Source organism: Mesoplodon mirus (assembly GCF_964341445.2).
Source record: "Mesoplodon mirus genome assembly, chromosome: 2".
Lineage (NCBI taxonomy): Eukaryota > Metazoa > Chordata > Mammalia > Artiodactyla > Ziphiidae > Mesoplodon > Mesoplodon mirus.
The window spans coordinates 124032067-124050314 of NC_138977.1; the positions used below are offsets into that span (position 1 = coordinate 124032067).

The 18248-nt window shown below is 61.7% G+C and overlaps 1 protein-coding gene across 2 annotated transcripts in view; it reads right to left on the reverse strand.

Moving 5' to 3' along the window:
- Positions 1-18248, reverse strand: part of FAM53A (family with sequence similarity 53 member A) — a 30893-nt gene that overhangs the window by 5202 nt on the left and 7443 nt on the right. For both annotated transcript variants that reach the window (XM_082611522.1, XM_082611523.1), the window contains exons 2-4: positions 8430-8677; positions 5409-5463; positions 3477-4153 (exon numbers count right to left, since the gene is read on the reverse strand). In XM_082611522.1, coding sequence (XP_082467648.1) covers positions 3477-4153; positions 5409-5463; positions 8430-8507 — 810 coding nt within the window. In that variant the 5' untranslated portion in view covers positions 8508-8677. The remainder of the gene's footprint in view (positions 1-3476; positions 4154-5408; positions 5464-8429; positions 8678-18248) is intronic.

Sequence of the window (18248 nt, forward strand, 5' to 3'; positions counted from 1 at the left end):
AAAAATAAGGACAAGAACCAAGAGGCTGCTTCTGTGAGAAAGCAGTGGGAACCCAGCTGACCAACAAGCTTCCAGGCCTGGCGGCTCCGGGCAGCTGCGGGCAGCAGGCCCGGGTGGGAGCCGGCCTTGGACGGCGTGGAGCCCCAGCGCTGTGTCCAGGGGCCTGTGCACTCTGACCTCTCGGGGCTCCTCCCGCGCCTAGGAAGCCTCGTGGAAGGGAGACAGACTAAGGGACAGGAAACCTGGGAGTCTCCAGGTACAAACGGACAGAATTCGCCAGGTTCCCAGGCTGAGCGACGGGCATTTCCCCGAGGCGACATCCTGCACGGAGGGGACGCCTGGTGACGGCGGGTGCTCTATGCCCCAGCCGCCCGCAGAGCCCAGTGACCGCCGCAGCCAGCCCAAGGGAGGGACCGGGACCAGGGACTCAAGTCACTCCTGCAGAGGGTGCTTGGCCCTCCCACTTGCAGCCCCGCAGCAAACACCCGCGACGCTCTCTGCTCACTCCCCGCGCAGCGCGCCTCAGCAGGCCTGCCGCCCTACAGGCTCCATCCCAAGCGCAGGGAGGCCCGAACCTCGCCACTCAGACCCCGTGACCGCTTGGCCACTGCCACCTCACTCCCCTGACATTTGAAATAATCGCATTTTCTGGGGTACGGAACATACTCGGTCTTCTTGCGGGTGCCTGGCTCAGAGCTCTAAACTCCTCGGGGTGCCCTGAGTGACGGGGGCGGGGGAGCCCCTTCCAACCACACCCGAGTTCACGCCAACACGACTCGACCCTGCAGCAGCCTCAGGATGGGGGCTGGTCACCAGGGGAACCAAGCCTAGGATTCCAGGGCCGGACTTTCAGCCCAGCCCACCTCCACCTCCAGGGACCCAGTTAATCACCAGTGGCCAATGGCTTAATCAATCACACCGATGTAACGAAAGCTCCATAAAATCCCCTCAATGGTGGGGTTCCTAGGTGAGCTCGTCAAGGTGCTGGGAGCGTGGTGCACCTGGAGAGGGTGTGGAGGTTCTGCGCCCTCCGCATCCCTTCCATCTGGCAGTTCCTGTGTCGAGGCCTTTATAATAAACGGGTGTCAGTAAATACGGTGCTTTCCCCAGTTCTGTGAGCCATTATAGCAAATGATGGACCCTGAGGAGGGGTCATGGGAACCCCCTATTTAAAGCTGTTTGGTCAGAAGTACAGGAGGCCCTGGACTTGGGGCTGGTGCCTGAAGTGGGGCCATCTTGTGGGGCCGAGCCTTGACCTGCAGGGTCTGCACTAACCCCAGGTAGTTCGTGTCAGAAGTCAACTGAGTTGTTGGACACTCGGTTGGTGTCTGCAGAGAACGGCAGGTGTGTGGTGGAAAACCCAGGCATTCAGTTTCACACCCAGGTGGTGTGAGTCCACACAGGTCACAGTCACGTCGTCTGGGGAGGGATGGAGGGGCTGCCGACCCGGCTGAGGGGCCAGCTTGGGCACTGACGTCTGCACCTGGCCCGGAACTGACCCCACCCCTCAAAATGAGGATCAGAACTGGCAAGAGGGGAAGGTTCTTCACCAGATGCTTTTCAATAGTCAGCCATTGTGATTTGTTTACAATGTTCCTAGCCACATACATTTCATCATTCACATTAGATAAAAAAAAGTACAGACTACAAATTTTAAAGGCCTGAGAAATACAATGAGCAACTTTGTACCCAAAACTGAAACCTTAACTGTAACAGACAAGTCCCCAGAAATACTTAAAACAAACTGAAGAAACAGAAAACCCTACTAGATCCTGACTGGAGAAAGTGGGTGCAGGTCTGTTTAAATCCACATCCACCCCAGGCCCAGATGGCTTTCCAGCAATCCCACCAAACCTCCGCCACGTGAAGGAGCTGGGAGGTGGCTCCTCCAGCCCCAGTCCAGCCTTAGGTGCCCACAGCCCTGGCCGACAGCATGGCCATGACCTCGGGGAGTCCCTGAGCAGAACCGCCCAGCTAAGCCGCTCCTGGGTACCCAACCCACAAGAAAATAGCACACACGTGTGCTGTTTACACTGCTAGATGTGGGTTGTTTGTTATGAGGCAACAGATGACTGATACACTATCTTATACTTTCATTTCAGAGATGGCTGTGCTGGGGACATCAGGGTTGAATCAGAGGCAGACACCGATGAGTAGCAGAGAGGTTGCCAGGAGCCTGGGGCAGGACGGCTGGAGAAGGAAGGGGACACAGGACGGGACTGCCGGGCCAGGGAATTACGTGGTAGGGGCACAGGGGAGCTAGCTCTAGGACCACAGCCACACGCCCATAACAGGAGGAGCCGTCCTAGAAGACAAGCAGCCTCTGCCCTCCCTGGGCTTGTCCCTCTGGGGGGCGGTGCCTTAGCCCAGCTGCCGTCTCCTCTCTGCTCCCCCACCAGCCGCCCTGCACAGCAGCCTCTCCATCACAAGGTGAGCACGACCATGCTGGCCCAGAACCCAGCAACCCGAGAGTTGCCAGGCTGGATCCACACACATCTGTGGTCAGTGGTCCTGACACCCTCCTCCTCCTCACGCTATCCCTGCCCCCTCCCTGGTCTGAGGGGTTGGGACGCCCACCCAGCAGTGAGGGCTCCCCCTGCTTTGCTCCCCCTGCCTACTCTGGAGTCCCTGGTGGGAACGTCCCCACAGTCCTGCCCCCTCAGGGCCCACAGACGCTGCAGTACTGGGAGCTGGGGGGTGCGTGTCGGGCTCACGGCCAGCTTTCCTCCGCGGCACGTGCCAAAGCTCGGAACATCCCCTTCCTAAACCCCAGCTCTCCGCGGAAACTTCACAGCCAGCAAGTGTGGGTTGGGAGCTCCCTCCAACCACTGGGAAGAAACTTCCAGAAAACCCACCAGTCAGGAAAGGTAAAGCTGACAGTGACGTCGAGAGTGGGTGTAGATGGCATCGTGCAGCCTGGATCCCACCTGGGTTCTGTGGACCACGGAGACCTCAGTCCCACCCTGCGGGCTCCTGTGCCCCTGCCAGGACCCCAGGCACAGCCGCTTCTGTGATGAGGGGGCCCGGCAGGCCGTCCTCTCCCTTTTCTCACACGAGAGCCCCGTCCTTGTTCCTCAGCACCCCCAGAAGGTCCTGCCATCCCCCTGCAAAGATGGACAGGTCAGACCTCTGGAAACCGGCTCTTTCCTTTAACTCTGCTCTGAACTGCCCGCGATCAGAAAACAGCATGGGAGGGGCAGGCGGTAACCCTGGACACCAGAATCTTCAAGCTGGTTCACAATCCAAACTCTGAACAACACCTTCTCCAAAGAGGCATCATGGGTGGCGGGCTCCGCGAAGGGAGGCAAGGAAAGGCTTGGTGTCGGACGGCGCCCACTCAGCCTCGACGCCCTGACCAACGGCTCCTGTCTCCACCCCACAAAGGGCAGCCCAGGCCCGCGTGGGGGGCGGGTCCCCCCACAAGCAACCCTGTCCGTGGAGGGGGCGCCTGCACTGGACGCAAGAGGGAGCCTCACCCGCGTCATTTTCAGGAAGTCCAGGGCCGGGCGCGGCCAGCGAGCATCCTCCTCGCGCCTGCGCTTCCGCTGGCCCTTCCTGCCCGCGCGCACGCATGGCTGAGAGCGGCAGCGGAGCAGGCCCCGGCGGCGGCCCAGCTCGGGTGTGGACGCGGGCGTGGATGCGGGCGTGCTGCCCGCTGAGGGTGGGGCCGCGTCCACTGGCAACAGGTGCTCCTGTGACAGGGACAGGCGGCGGCGTGACGAGAGCAAGCGAGGTCCGACAGGTTGCCTAGCCGGGCCCAGGGCCGGGAGGCCGCTGCTGGCCAAAGCCGAGGCCGGCCGGGGCGCGGGGGGTGAGGTGGAGCTGGCGGCGGGGAGGGCTCGGCCTGGCGACCAGGCACTCCCGCCACTGTGGCACCGCCTCTTGGAGACGGGAGCCCAGACTCTGGAGCCGCCGGGCCGCCACGGGGACCGGCAGCGCGCCAGCTCGTCGGGCTCTGACAGGGAGCGGCAGTGTCGCTTGGTGGGCGGTGCTGAGGGCGGCCCTGCGCCGTCCCTGACGTCCCTGGCACTGACCGCACCCAGGCTGGCGCTTGGGCCGCAGGGGCCAGGAGGGAAGGGGATGGCAGGGCCCGTGGCCCCCTGGCTTCCGACGGGCTGTCCTCCACCGACGACCTTCCAGGGGTGCTTGTCTTCTGGGGAAACACGAAGGAGAGACAGGTGAGGGGCACGCGCCCCCCGCGCCCTCGGCCCTACCTGGCCTCAGGGTGGGCCCAGCCCCGCTCGTGGGATCCCCCTCCTCCCCGCCCCTGCCCTGCACAGTCGCAGCTCACACCACGGTGGGGACGCCTAGGGGCACGGGGAACCTGACACTGCAGACCCGGCTTCCTCGCCATCAGACGGGGGCATAAGGGTCACTCAAGAGGCCGAGCGTCCAGGGGTCAGCAGCTCGACACGGATGGGCTCACGCAGGCAGCACACCTGGGCAAGGGGGCAGCCAGGGGAGTGGGGCCAGGGCTGGGGGAGTCCAGAGCCCCGACGACCTGGCCCGGGGGTGGCCAGCAGCCCCTCCAGCCCAGCTGCTCTGCAGTCACCCCCAGCTGAGGGGCCTTGGCATGGAGGCCAGGACCCGCCGCTGGGAGAGGCACAAGCAAAGGCCCTAGGTGACCCTGGGTCACGAGGACGCACAGTCAGTCAGAAAGGACGGCAGGGCCGGCTCCATGGCCTATGGGAAGCCCGAGGGGCTCCGAGCCAGGACTGGCCCCGTGTGGGGCGGAGACAGTGCCCAGGGCCACGTGCGGGCCCATACCACCCGAGACCTTGGTGACAGCCTGCACTTGAGCAGCCTGGAGGGCGCCGAGCACAGCGTCACCGTGGAGGTGAGCAGGGCCGCAGGGGGAAGACCTGGATGCCACTCGGACTGTCCGGCCTGAAGTCACACCACTAGCACCTCACTGCGACCACGGACACCAGCCACGGCGCATCACAGGGGCCACGGCGCCCACACCCACACTCACGCAGACAGACTTACACTCGGGCGGCCGAGCTCCTGCTCCCATTCAGACTGCAGGGCACACGTGGCAGGGGCATGCGGCACAGGAAAGGGATCCGGTAGACCCAGGCCCTCCAGGCACAACCCTGGCTCCCACCACTGGCTGGGTGTGCGCCACACCAGCGCTGCAGCACAGGCCATGCGTACCGCTGGACCCCTGTCCTTTCCCTAGTGGCCACAAGACCCCACCGGGCGGGCCTCTCAGCTCTGCACTACCAGGCCGCTTCCAGAAAGGAAGCTCTCCAACCCACAGCGCTGCCCAGAGGAGGTAGAGGCCAGCAGGGGAGGGGGCGCAGCTGGGGCCTCGCGCTCTGTATCAGCCTCCCCGTCCGGCCCTGCTCCCGGGGTCCCGGCCCACAGCAGCCCAGAAAGAGCTGCCGGGGCTTTTAAATACTTACCATCGGTCTCAGAAGGGAACAAGTGGCCACTTGTGTTCAGTTTCTGGGCAGAATACTGGAAGTGAAGAGAAAGAAGGTTCAGTACTGTGGGTTTACACATGCGGATTCAGAAACAGTTCCAACTCAAGAAACGGGCCTGTGTTTTTATCCCTGCAATAAACTTGTTTTTCCCTAACACTGTCTTTCTTGGTGATTAAAAAGAAAAGCATGGACCCCAGAATACATTTCTTTTCTTAATCAAGATTCTTAAAAGCCTCACAATTATTCAGTTGAGTAAAGGACATAGAAAGCCACAAGCGGACTTCCCTGGTGGTGCAGTGGTTAAGAATTCGCCTGCCAATGCAGGGGACACGGGTTCAATCCCTGGTCCAGAAAGATCCCACATGCCACAGAGCAACTAAGCCTGTGTGCCACAACTACTGAGCCTGCGCTCTAAAGCCCGTGAGCCACAACTACTGAAGCCCATGCGCTGCAACTACTGAAGCTCGTGCGCTCTAGGGCCCACATGCCACAACTACTGACCCTGCATGCTGCAACTACTGAAGCCTGTGCTCCTAGAGCCTGTGCACCACAACAAGAGAAGCCACCGCAATGAGAAGCCCATGCACTGTAACGAAGAGTAGCCCCCGCTCGCCGCAACTAGAGAAAGCCCACGCGCAGCAATGAGACCCAACGCAGCCAAAAATAAATAAAAGTTTTTTAAAAAAAGAAAGTGACAAGGCAAACCATGGGATAGGAGAAAATATTTGCAAAACACACATCCAAGAAAAGACTTGTATCCAGAATATACAAAGAGTTCCTACAAACCAGTAAGAAAAATGCACACAACCCAAAAGAAAAATGAGCAAAAGGACACCAAAAAGGACATACAAACATCCAGTAAGTACGGGAAATGGCCCTGATCTCACTGGTCATCAGGGACATGAGGTCAGAGCCATGAGCAGACGCCACCATTCCCGACCAGGGAGAAGGCACGGCTGGGGAGCTGGCAGGCCTCTGGGCAGGCCTTCGCTTAACACAGTGGGAACAGACTTCCATAAGAGGCCTGCACACAAACGCAGTCAGCGGTGTTATTCTTAACAGCCAGTCGTGGACACATCCCAAGTGTCCGGCAACAGGAGACACGGACCATTCGATGGAGTAAAGGAACAGCTTCTGATGCACCGTCCACACAGTGAACCCAGGGGCATTCATTGGCCTTGAGTGGAGAAGCCAGTCTCCAGGAGTACACGCCGCATGTTGGCACTTCTGTGACATTCTGGGACAGCAAAGCCACGTGGGGCCACGGGGGACTTCCTGGGGCAATGGAGAGGTTCACAGTGACGGTGACAAGGTTACCGCGTACCCGACTGGAAAACTCACCCAATCCACACCAAACCCCATCTGCTCATTTCACTAGATGAAACGTACACCTCAATAAAAAAGTATCTTTTTAAACTCAAGGCTTTAAAAGCTGAGCTCTCCGCCAACCCAAGTCTATACCTGCACAGCCGGACGTGCTGGAGGACACACACAGCACACTGAGGCTACGTCCACGGGGGCCAGAGCACGCTGACCCTCCCTGACCTTGCACTCCCCTCCTCACTCCTCCACCTGGCACCCTTCCCAGGCCCCCAGCACAGACTTGCAGCAGAGGGGGCCTGCTCCCCTGACCCGAGTCATGGCCTCTGCTCCAGCCCTGGCCCTCACTGAGAACGGACGCCAAGCACCTGTCCCCACCAGGCTCGTGTCCCCACCGGCTCGTGTCCCCACAGGGCTCACGTCCCCACCAAGCTCTGGGGCCTGTGGGCCCTGCTACCCTCTCACTCCCGCGTCCGGCCCAAGCTCCAGCTGGCTCACCGCCCACAGCCTCCGCTCCGCCGAATTCCAGTCCTGTGTCACGTCCCAACGCCTCTCCCCACTCTACTTGTCCCCAGCACATCATCTGCTTCGCCTCGACCCCAGCATCCAGAACAGCTGCCCTGCTCTCTGGGGTGGCCCCGAGCCCAAAATCAAACAGTGATAGAGATGACGGGGACTTTCTTGCTCAGAAAGATACAGTAATTTGTGTCTTTCACTGTGTAAATTACACCTCTTTTTTTCTTTTTTTTTTTTGGCTGCGCAGCTAGCAGGATCTCAGTTCCCTGAACCAAGGCCCTGGGGCAGTCAAAGTGCCCAATCCCAACCACTAGGCCACAAGGGAATTCCCTCCTCTTTTTTTTTTTAAGTGAATGTTAGAGCAGGTGCTCTAACGTCTATGCACCCACAGCACAGGAACCCCACGGACGCATCAGCAAGCCTCACCAGGAACTCAATGAAACGCCCACTGGCACAGAAAAGAATTATTTCCCACACACGTGTATCCTGTACAGAAAGACTTGTGGGGAAGTCACACAAAAGTAAAATGATCTGTGTCACAATGGGAAGAATTATAAGTGGGACTTTTCTTGTCATGCTCTCTCTACAGTGAAACCTGCTTGCGTGCCCCCTTCCCTGCAGGACACCACAGGCGACAAGCAGGCCAAGGGCTGGGTGCAGGCAACACGACGGCGCTGAGCACCTGCCCGGGGAGATGCTCAGGCACGGCCCGCAGCACCAGGCAGGTGTGGATGCCCAGCCGCCTCCCTCTGGACCTACAGGTTAACCAGGCAGGGTGTGACCTGAAGGTCATGGTAACATGGCCCTAGAAATTGGCTCCACCTCGGGCAAAGCTAACCGACAGAGACAGAATTCAAGAGGGGCTCTCAGAAGGGGCAGTGCCCAGAGGCACGGGCAGCATCCAGTGGGCACGGCTGCTGACCAGGGTGGACGTTTGCCCACTGAACACCCAGGACCATACGTGTCTATGTGTAGCTTAGGCTTTCAAAGTTTGTTTTTAATGATGCTGAGAACCCACTATCACGACACTGACGGGCTCTGCGGGCTGCGAAGGCGCCGGAGCCTCCCTGGGACACTGCCCCCTCCCTCCTCACCTCCCCCATCCTCTCCCCAAGCTGGGGCCCAGCCCAGGCAGTGTCCCCCAACATGGGGCGGGCCGCTCACCGGGCCGGCATCGTAGCTCTTGCGGGCAAGGTCATCCAGGCTCTGGTTCTGCAGCTTCTCAGTGATGAGGGTGACCATGGTCTGGGGCCCGTGCCCTCTGTCCGCGCCGACAGGCCCTGGGGTTCTGGAACATCAGGCTTCAGGAGGCCCAGGCCGCTGCTGGCTCTGAGCTAACCCTCAAGGGCATGTTTCCATTTTAAAGACGAGCGATCCATTTCCAAGGGTTCTTCAGAGCTTCATGCCTGTTTCTGGCAAAGAGAAACAAACCATCGTAAGGATTACAGGCAAAGCCATTCCGCTAATGACTCTGTCACCCGCCAGCGCTGCGTGTGTGAATATTCTGATCTCGCTGCCTGACAAAGACCCTCCCGCGTGAAAACTACCACAAGAGTTCTCTCCTGGAAAATGTAATAAAAGCAGCAGTCTGGGTGAAGGATGGCAGGCGGACACACATGAGAACCAGCGAGGGAGGCGTCCCCACCCCTGCTCCACAGGCGCCAGACGGGAGGAGGCACGACCGCCACGCTTTGGACTCGAGAAGCTGCTGGAAACCAAGTCCTCAGCCAGCAGCAGCGAGACCCCGGAAACGAGCTGGCCGTGAACGGCTGGACCCACCTGGCCGCTGACCAGTAACTGCTGACCACTGACCACAGCAGTTAGACACCCCTCCCCCGCTCCACCTGGCCAGTGAGAGCCCCGCCCCCAACTGAAGCTGGGGTTCCCTCCTGGGAGGGGGGCGGGGGTGCAGAGTTGGCAGCAGACCCAGCTGGCGGCGGCCCAGGGGGGACACTCGGAGGACCCAGCTCCCCGCAGATGCCAACGGGAGAGGGCCGGCCACCCGCCCGCCACGCACACACCCCCTTCTCAGTGGCCCGCTGCCGCCCATGAGCAGCTGCCAAGGGCCCCCAGCCCAGGAAGCCATAGACAGAGGCGGACAGACAGGAAGACCCCAGCAACTGGAGAAAACAGATGACGCCAGAGGACGAGAGCTTCCGAGCGAGAAGGCGTCGTATCTACACAGTAAGATTGTTAAAAGGGAACATTTAGAGAAAAATAAGAGCTCTTGGAAATTAAACATGAGAGCAGTGATGGAACCTTCAGAATCTTCAGAATCCGGGTTCCTAACTGCCTTCCCAGAGGTCTCCTCGGGCCCGGCAGGCCGTCCAAGGCGGAGGCCGCACGGCAGGCGCCCAGGACCCACCTCAAATCCACCAGTCACCCTCTGGGCAGCATCACCGCCCCTAAGCCCGGTGTGGATGAGCCACATACCCCCCTCCCAGCAGGAAGCACCCCGAGTGGCCCTGCCAGGAACGCAAGGAGGACTCACCTTCACAAAACTTGTTAGAAAAACACACCGACAGATCCAGGGAGAAACTGCATGAAGATTTCCACAGATACTGAAAAGATGCCAACACAACAGTACCCACCCTCCACTCCTAAAAACACGTGTGTGCATGCCCTCGGCGGGTATCAACAGGCTTCCTCAACATGACTCTGAAACAGTAGGCCCAAGGCCAGCATCTTTGCAAGTGGGAAAAAGGAGGCGTCCCAGAAAACCCGGGGCACAGGGTGGGGAGGCACCCACCGTCAGCCTGCACTAAGCACAGGTCGGCAGGTGCGGGGCAGCGCGGGGCGTTCCCGCCAGCAGCAGCATGTGGACCCAGAGGTCGTGAGCTCGCCCCGACCAGAGGTACCATCCACACCCAGGACTGGTTCTAGGCCAGGAGAGGTGCTCCATCCACAGCGTCCACGTCTGCGCCCCTCAGCCTGAAGCCCGTCCACGGGGTCTTTAGCACCCAGCATGCTTGGCACTGACAGCACCCCTGGGCTGCCCCTGTCCTAAGTAGAGATGGCCATCTCTTCCAGCACAGCCAGGGACCCCAGGGCCCAGACAGGAGGTTCAGGGCCAGAAGTTCCCCAGGGGGCAGCTCAGCACCGGCAGTGGTTCTGCTTCAACGCGTTGCGAACCCGGGAACCGGATCAGAGTTGGCCACACCACACGCCCACCGCCAGCCCCCAGTCCCTGGGCAGGACCAGCCAAACCACAGAACAGCTCTCCCTGCCACTCCCCACAAATCCACCTGGGCCCCACTCAGAAGTCCCTCACAGGAGAGGAGCCTTACGAGGGCCCCTTCATCCTGACACGTAACAGATCAGCCTCCCTTGCTGCAACCCCCCAAACCCCCGACGCCCACGGCACTGCCCTCTGACAGATGGCAAGGGGACAGCATCCTCCTCTGCCCTCTACCCCGAGCCGACCGCTCGGGGGTCTCTCAGACCCTCCTGTCAAACCCTCTTGGTGGCACACGGCACGCACAACCCTAGAAAGGTAACAGCAGCCACAGCACAATTTGAAAAAAATAATAAAACAACTAGTACTTTAAAAAGAGGCCTCACGGTCCTTGGAGAGATGGCTGATGTGCAGGGCTGGGGCAGGGAAAGGACCAGAGGAGGCTGGGGCATCTCCAGGTGCCAGAACATCAGGACAGGAGCAGAGAGTGGTGACAGAGCCCCCAGGGCAGCTGCAAAGCGAATGAGGCAAGTGGACTATATTCCACAGAAAAAATAAGATGCACAAAACCAGGCTGATATAAATAATTGAAAAGGTAAGGAAATTGGGGAGGGGGAAGCTCTTACTTTTCGTAGAATGCCAACTAAGACATGCAGACAGAAGGACGGAATGTCTTTTAAATCACCACCTGAAAAAGCACCGCATAAAGTTCCAGGTAAGAATCATCACTGAAGCTAAAGCCAGTGGGTGGAAGCCCGCGGAGAGGAGAGGCAGGGCCTCATGGGGCCCCAAGGGACTCCCTGCAAGAAACTCCGTCGTGGACCGCACAGCACAGGAGCCTAGAGGCCACAAGGAGCCCCCAAGGGTCTCCCTGCAAGACGCTCCGTCGTGGACAGCACATCACAGGAGCCTGAAGGCCTCACGGGGCCCCAAAGGGTATCCCTGCAAGACACTCCGTCGTGGACCGCACAGCACAGGAGCCTTGAGTCCTCACGGGGCCCCCAAGGGTCGCCCTGCAAGACGCTGCATCGTGGAACGCACAGCATATGAGCCTGGAGGGCTCACGGGGCCTCAAGGGTCTCCCTGCAAGGCGCTCCATCATATACGGCACAGCACAGGAGCCTTGAGGCCTCACGGGGCCTGCAAGGCTCTCCGTGGTGGACCTCACAGCACAGGAGCCTGGAGTCCTCACGGGGCTCCAAGGGTCGCCCTGCAAGACGCTGCATAGTGGAACGCACAGCATAGGAGCCCGGGGGCCTCACAGGGCCCCAAACGGTCTCCCTGCAAGGCACTCCATCTTGGACAGCATAGCACAGGAGCCAGGAGGCCTCATGGGGCCCCCAAGGGTCTCCCTGCAAGACACTCCATCGTGGACAACACAGCACAAGAGCCTGGAGACCTCAGGGGGCCCCAAAGAGTCTCCCTGCAAGACACTCCGTCGAGGACCGCTCAGCACAGGAGACTGGAGGCTTCACAGGGCCTCAATGGTCTCCCTGCAAGACACTCCGTTGTGGACGGCACAGCACAGGAGCCTGGAGGCCTCACGGGGCACCCACGGGTCTCCCTGCAAGACACTCCTTCGTGGACCGCACAGCACAGCAGCCTGGAAGCCTCACGGAGCCTCAAGGGTCTCCCTGCAAGACACTCCGTCGTGGACCACAGAGCACAGGAGCCTGGAGGCCTCACGGGGCCTCAAGGGTCTCCCTGTAAGTCTCTCCGTCGTGGACGGTACAGCACAGGAGCCTGGAGGCCTCACGGGGCCTGAAGGGTCTCCGTGCAAGTCACTCCATCATGAGCCGCACAGCACAGAAGCCTGGAGGCCTCACGGGGCCCCAAAGTCTCTCCCTGTAAGACACTCCGTCGTGGACGGCACAGCACAGGAGCCTGGAGGCCTCACGGGGCCCACAAGGGTCTCCCTGCAAGACCCTCTGTCGTGAACCGCACAGCACAGAAGCCTGGAGGCCTCAGGGGCCCCCAAGGGTCTCCTGACAAGACACTCCATCGTGGACCGCACAGCACAGCAGGCTGGAGGCTTCACGGGGCCTTAAGGGTCTCCCTGCAAGGCGCTCCATCGTGGACGGCACAGCACAGGAGCCTGGAGGCCTCAGGGGGCCTCAAGGGTCTCCCTGTAAGTCGCTCCATCGTGGACCTCACAGCACAACAGCCTGGAGGCTTCAGGGGTCCTCGAATGTCTCCCTGCAAGGCGCTCTGTCGTGGACGACTCAGCACAGGAGCCTGGAGGCCTCATGGGGCCCCCAAGGGTCTCCCTGCAAGACACTCCGTCGTGGACCGCACAGCAGAGGAACCTGGAGGCCTCACAGGGCCTCAAGGGTCTTCCGACAAGGCGCTCCATCGGGGATGGCACAGCACAGGAGCCTGGAGGCCTCATGGGTCCCCAAGGGTCTCCCTGCAAGACACTCCATCGTAGACCACACAGCACAGAGCCTGGAGGCCTCAGGGGCCCCAAAGGGTCTCCCTGCAAGACACTCCATCGTGCGCACAGCACAGGAGCCTGGAGGCTTCACGGAGCCTCAAGGGTCTCCCTGCAAGGCGCTCCTCGTGGACGGCACAGCACAGGAGCCTGGAGGCCTCAGGGGCCCCAAAGGGTCTCCCTGCAAGACACTCCATCGTGGACCGCACAGCACAGGAGCCTGGAGGCCTCACAGGGCCTCCAGGGACTTCCTGAAAGGCCCTCCGTCAGGAATGGCACAGCACAGGAGCCTGGAGGCCTCAGGGGGCTTGCAAGGCTCTCTGTCGTGGACCGCACAGCACAGTAGCATGGAGGCCTCACGGGGCCCCACAGGGTCTCCATGCAACACACTGAGTCGTGCACCGCACAGCACAGGAGACCTGGAGGCCTCATGGGGCCTCAAGGGTCTCCCTGTAAGGCGCGCCGTCGTGGACGGCACAGCACAGGATCCTGGAAGCCTCAGAGGGCCTGCAAGGCTCTCTGTCGTGGACCGCACAGCACAGGAGTCTGGAGGCCTCACGGAACCCCCAAGAGTCTCCCTGCAAGGCACTCCATTGTGGACGGCACGGCACAGGAGCCTGGAGGCCTCACAGGGCAGCCACGGGTTTCCCTGCAAGACACTCCTTCGTGGACCGCACAGCACAGGAGCCTGGAGGCCTCACGGAGGCTCAAGGGTCTCCCTGTAAGGCGATCCGTCGTAGACGGCACACCACAGGAGCCTGGAGGCCTCAGGGGCCCCCAAGGGTCTCCCTGCAAGACACTCCGTCATGGACCGCAGAGCACAGGAGCCTGGAGGCATCAGGGGCCCCCAAGGGTCTCCCTGCAACACACTCCGTCGTGGACCACACAGCACAGGAGCCTGGAGGCCTCATGGGGACCCAAAGGGTCTTTCTGCAAGGCACTCCGTGTGGACCACACAGCACAGGAGCCTGAGGCCTCACGGGGCCCCGAAGGGTCTCCCTGCAAGGCTCTCATTGGGGAACGCAAACCACGGGGCCTGAAGGGTCTCCCTGCAAGGCGCTCCGTCATAGACCGCACAGCACAGGAGCCTGGAGGCTTCACGGGTCCTCAAGAATCTCCCTGCAAGGCGCTCCTTCGTGGATGGAACAGCTCAGGAGGCTGGAGGCCTCCCGGGGCCCCCAGGGTCTCCTTACAAGACACTGTCGTGGACCGCACAGCACAGGAGCGTGGAGGCCTCATGGGGCCTCAAGGGTCTCCTTGCAGGACACTCTGCCATGGACCGCACAGCAGAGGAACCTGGAGGCCTCATGGGGCCTCAAGGGTCTCCCTGCAAGGCGCTCTGTCGTGGAGGGCACAGCACAGGAGGCTGAATGCCTCATGGGTCCCCCAAGGGTCTCCCTGCAAGACACTCCGACGTACAACACACAGCACAGAAGCCTGGAGGCCTCAGGGGCCCCAAAGGGTCTCCCTGCAAGACACTCCGTCGTGGACCGCACAGCACAGGAGCCTGGAGGCTTCACGGGGCCTCAAGGGTCTCCCTGCAAGGCGCTCCGACGTGGACGGCACAGCACAGGATCCTGGAAGCCTCAGGGAGGCTTCAAGGCTCTCTGTCGTGGACCGCACAGCACAGGAGCCTGGAGGCCTCACGGAGCCTCAAGGGTCTCCCTGTAAGGCGCTCCGTCGTGTACGGCACAGCACAGGAGCCTGGAGACCTCAGGGGGCCTGCAGGGCTCTTTGTCACAGACCGCACAGCACAGGAGCCTGGAGGCCTCACGGAGCCACAAAGGGTCTCCCTACAAGACACTCAATCGTGGACCACACAGCACAGAAGCCTGGAGGCCTCAGGGGCCCCAAAGGGTCTCCCTGCAAGACACTCCATCGTGGACCGAACAGCACAGGAGCCTGGAGGCTTCACGGGGCCTCAAGGGTCTCCCTGCAAGGCGCTCCTTCGTGGACGGCACAGCTCAGGAGCCTGGAGGCCTCCCGAGGCCCCCAAGGGTCTCCTTACAAGACACTCCGTCATGGACCGCACAGCACAGGAGCGTGGAGGCCTCATGGGGCCTCAAGGGTCTCCTTGCAAGACACTCCGTCGTGGACCGCACAGCACAGGAGGCTGGAGGCTTCACGGGGCCTCAAGGGTCTCCCTGCAAGGCGCTCCGTCGTGGACGGCACAGCACAGGAGCCTGGAGGCCTCAGGGGGCCTGCAAGGCTCTCTCGCGCGGACCGCACAGCAGAGGAACCTGGAGGCCTCACGGGGCCCCCAAAGGGTCTCCTTACAAGACACTCTGTCGTGGACCGCACAGCACAGGAGCGTGGAGGCCGCATGGGGCCTCAAGGGTCTCCTTGAAAGACACTCCGTCATGGACCGCACAGCAGAGGAACCTGGAGGCCTCACGGGGCCTCAAGGGTCTCCCTGCAAGGCGCTCCGTCATGGACTGCACAGCACAGGAGCCTGGAGGCCTCAGGGGGCCTGCAAGGCTCTCTGTCATGGACCGCACAGCACAGGAGCCTGGAGGCCTCACGGGGCCCACTAAGGTCTCCCTGTAAGACACTCCGTCGTGGACCGCACAGTACAGGAGCCAGGAGGCCTCGCGGGGCCTCAAGAGTCTCCCTACAATGCACTCCGTTGTGGCCGGCACACCACAGGAGCCTGGAGGCCTCACAGGGCCCCCACGGGTCTTCGTGCAAGACACTCTGTCGTGGACCGCACAGCACAGGAGCCTGGAGGCCTCACGGAGCCTCAAGAGTCTCCGTGCAAGGCGCTCCGTCGTGGACGGCACAGCACAGGAGTCTGGAGGACTCAGGGGCCCCCAATGGTTCCCTGAAAGACACTCCATCGTGGACCGCACGGCACAGGAGCCTGGAGGCCTCACGGAGCCTCCAAGGGTCTCCCTCCAAGACACTCCATCTTGGACTGCACAGCACAGAAGCCTGGATGCCTCACGGGGCCCCCAAAGGTCTCCATGCAAGGCACTCCATCATGAACCGCACAGCACAGAAGACTGGAGGCCTCACGGCGCCCCAAAGGGTCTCCCTGCAAGACACTCCGTCGTGGACCGCACAGCACAGGAGCCTGGAGGCCTCACAGTGCCCCCTAGGGTCTCCCTGCAAGACACTCCGTCGTGGACCGCACAGCACAGGAGACTAGAGGCTTCACGGGGCTTCAATGGTATCCCTGCAAGGCGCTCCGTCGTGGACAGCTCAGCACAGGAGAGTGCAGGCATCATGGGGCCCCAAAGGGTCTCCCTGCAAGACTCTGTCGTGGACCGCACAGCACAGGAGCATGAAGGCCTCACAGGGCCCCAAAGGATCTCCCTGCAAGGCTCTCCGTCGTGGACCGCACAGCCCAGGAGCCTGAAGGCCTCACGGGGCCCCCAAGGGTCTCCTTGCAAGACACTCCGTGGTGGACCACACAGCACAGGAGCCTGGAGGCCTCACGGGGCCTTAAGGGTCTCCCTCAAGGCGCTCCGTCGTGGACGGCACAGCACAGGAGCCTGGAGGCCTCATAGGTCCCCCAAGGGTCTCCCTGCAAGACGCTCTGTCGTGAACCGCACAGCACAGGAGCCTGGAGGCCTCAGGGCCTCAAAGGGTCTCCCTGCAAGGCACTCCGTCGTTGACCGCACAGCACAGCAGCCTGGAGGCTTCACGGGTCCTCAAGGGTCTCCCTGCAAGGCGTTCCATCGTGGACAGCACAGGAGCCTGGAGGCCTCAGGGGGCCTGCAAGGCTCTCTGTCACGGACCGCACAGCACAGGAGCCTAGAGGCCTCACGGGGCCCCCAAAGTTCTCCCTGTAAGACACTCCGTCGTGGACTGCACAGCACAGGAGCCTGGAGGCCTCATGGGGCCTCAAGGGTCTCCGTGCAAGGCGCTCCATTGTAGACAGCACAGCACAGGAGCCTGGAGGCCTCAGGGGGCCTGCAAGGCTCTCTGTCGTGGACCGCACAGCACAGGAGCCTGGAGGCCTCACGGGGCCACATAGGGTCTACCTGCAAGGCACTCCGTTATGGACGGCACAGCACAGGAGACTGGAGGCCTCACGGGGCCCCAAATGTCTCCCTGCAAGTCACTCCTTCGTGGATCTCACAGCACAGGAGCCTGGAGGCCTCACGTGGCCCCAAAAGTCTCCCTGCAAGGCACTCCGTTGTGGACGGCACAGCACAGGAGCCTGGAGGCCCCACGGGGCCCCCACGGGTCTTCGTGCAAGACACTCCATCGTGAACCAGACAGCATAGAAGCCTGGAAGCCTCATGGGGCCTCAAGCGTCTCCCTGCAAGGCGCTCCGTCATGGACGGCACCGCACAGGAGCCTGGAGGCCTCACGGGGTCCCCAAGGGTCTCCCTGCAAGACACTCCGTCGTAGACCGCACAGCACAGGAGCCTGACGCCTCACGGGGCCCCCAAGGGTCTCCCTGCAAGACACTCCGTCGTGGACCGCACAGCACAGGAGCCTGGAGGCCTCACGGGGCCCCCAAGGGTCTCCCTGCAAGGCACTCCATCGTGAACCGCACAGCATAGAAGCCTGGAGGCCTCATGGGGCCTCAAGGGTCTCCCTGCAAGGCGCTCCGTCGTGGACAGCACAGCATAGGAACCTGGAGGCCTCATGGGGCCTCAAGGGTCTCCCTGCAAGGCGCTCCGTCGTGGACAGCACAGCATATGAACCTGGAGGCCTCACGGGGCCCCCAAGGGTCTCCCTGCAAGACGCTCCGTCGTGGACTGCACAGCACAGGAGCCTGGAGGCCTCTCGGGGCCCCCAAGGGTCTCCCTGCAAGACACTCCGTCGTGGACCGCACAGCACAGGAGCCTGGAGGCCTCATGGGCCCTCAAAGGTCTCCCTACAAGGCACTCCTTCGTGGACGGCACAGCACAGGAGCCTGGAGGCCTCACGGGGCCCCAAAGGGTTTCCCTGCAAGGCTCTCCGTCATGGACTGCACAGCACAGGAGCCTGGAGGCCACCGCAAAAGCCAGAGGCCAAGCTGAGCACGGCCTTTCCAGGGCACAGTGACAGCATGGGACACAGGATTCCTGTCAGCAACACAGAAGCTGGATTTAGCTGTGAAGAAAAGTCAGACAAACCCAAATGAGGTGAACTGTGCGAAGTGACGGGCAGCGCTCATCAGCGTCAGGGCCGGGAAAGCCGCACACGAGGGGTTCCTGCCCCACTGACGACCCTGAGCGGACACGAGGTCCTGGGTCAGAAAAAGGGCTCCAGGGGACAACGCCCAACATCTGCATCAGCACAGCGGTCAGAGCCAGCACCTCGGGTCCCGACCCAACCCTCGCACTGCGCCACGTCCGACATGGACGCCAGGAGCCACGCGGCCCGAAGGGGGCACGGCCAGCTCCCACGTGGGATGGTCCTCCGCCACCACTGCAGACAT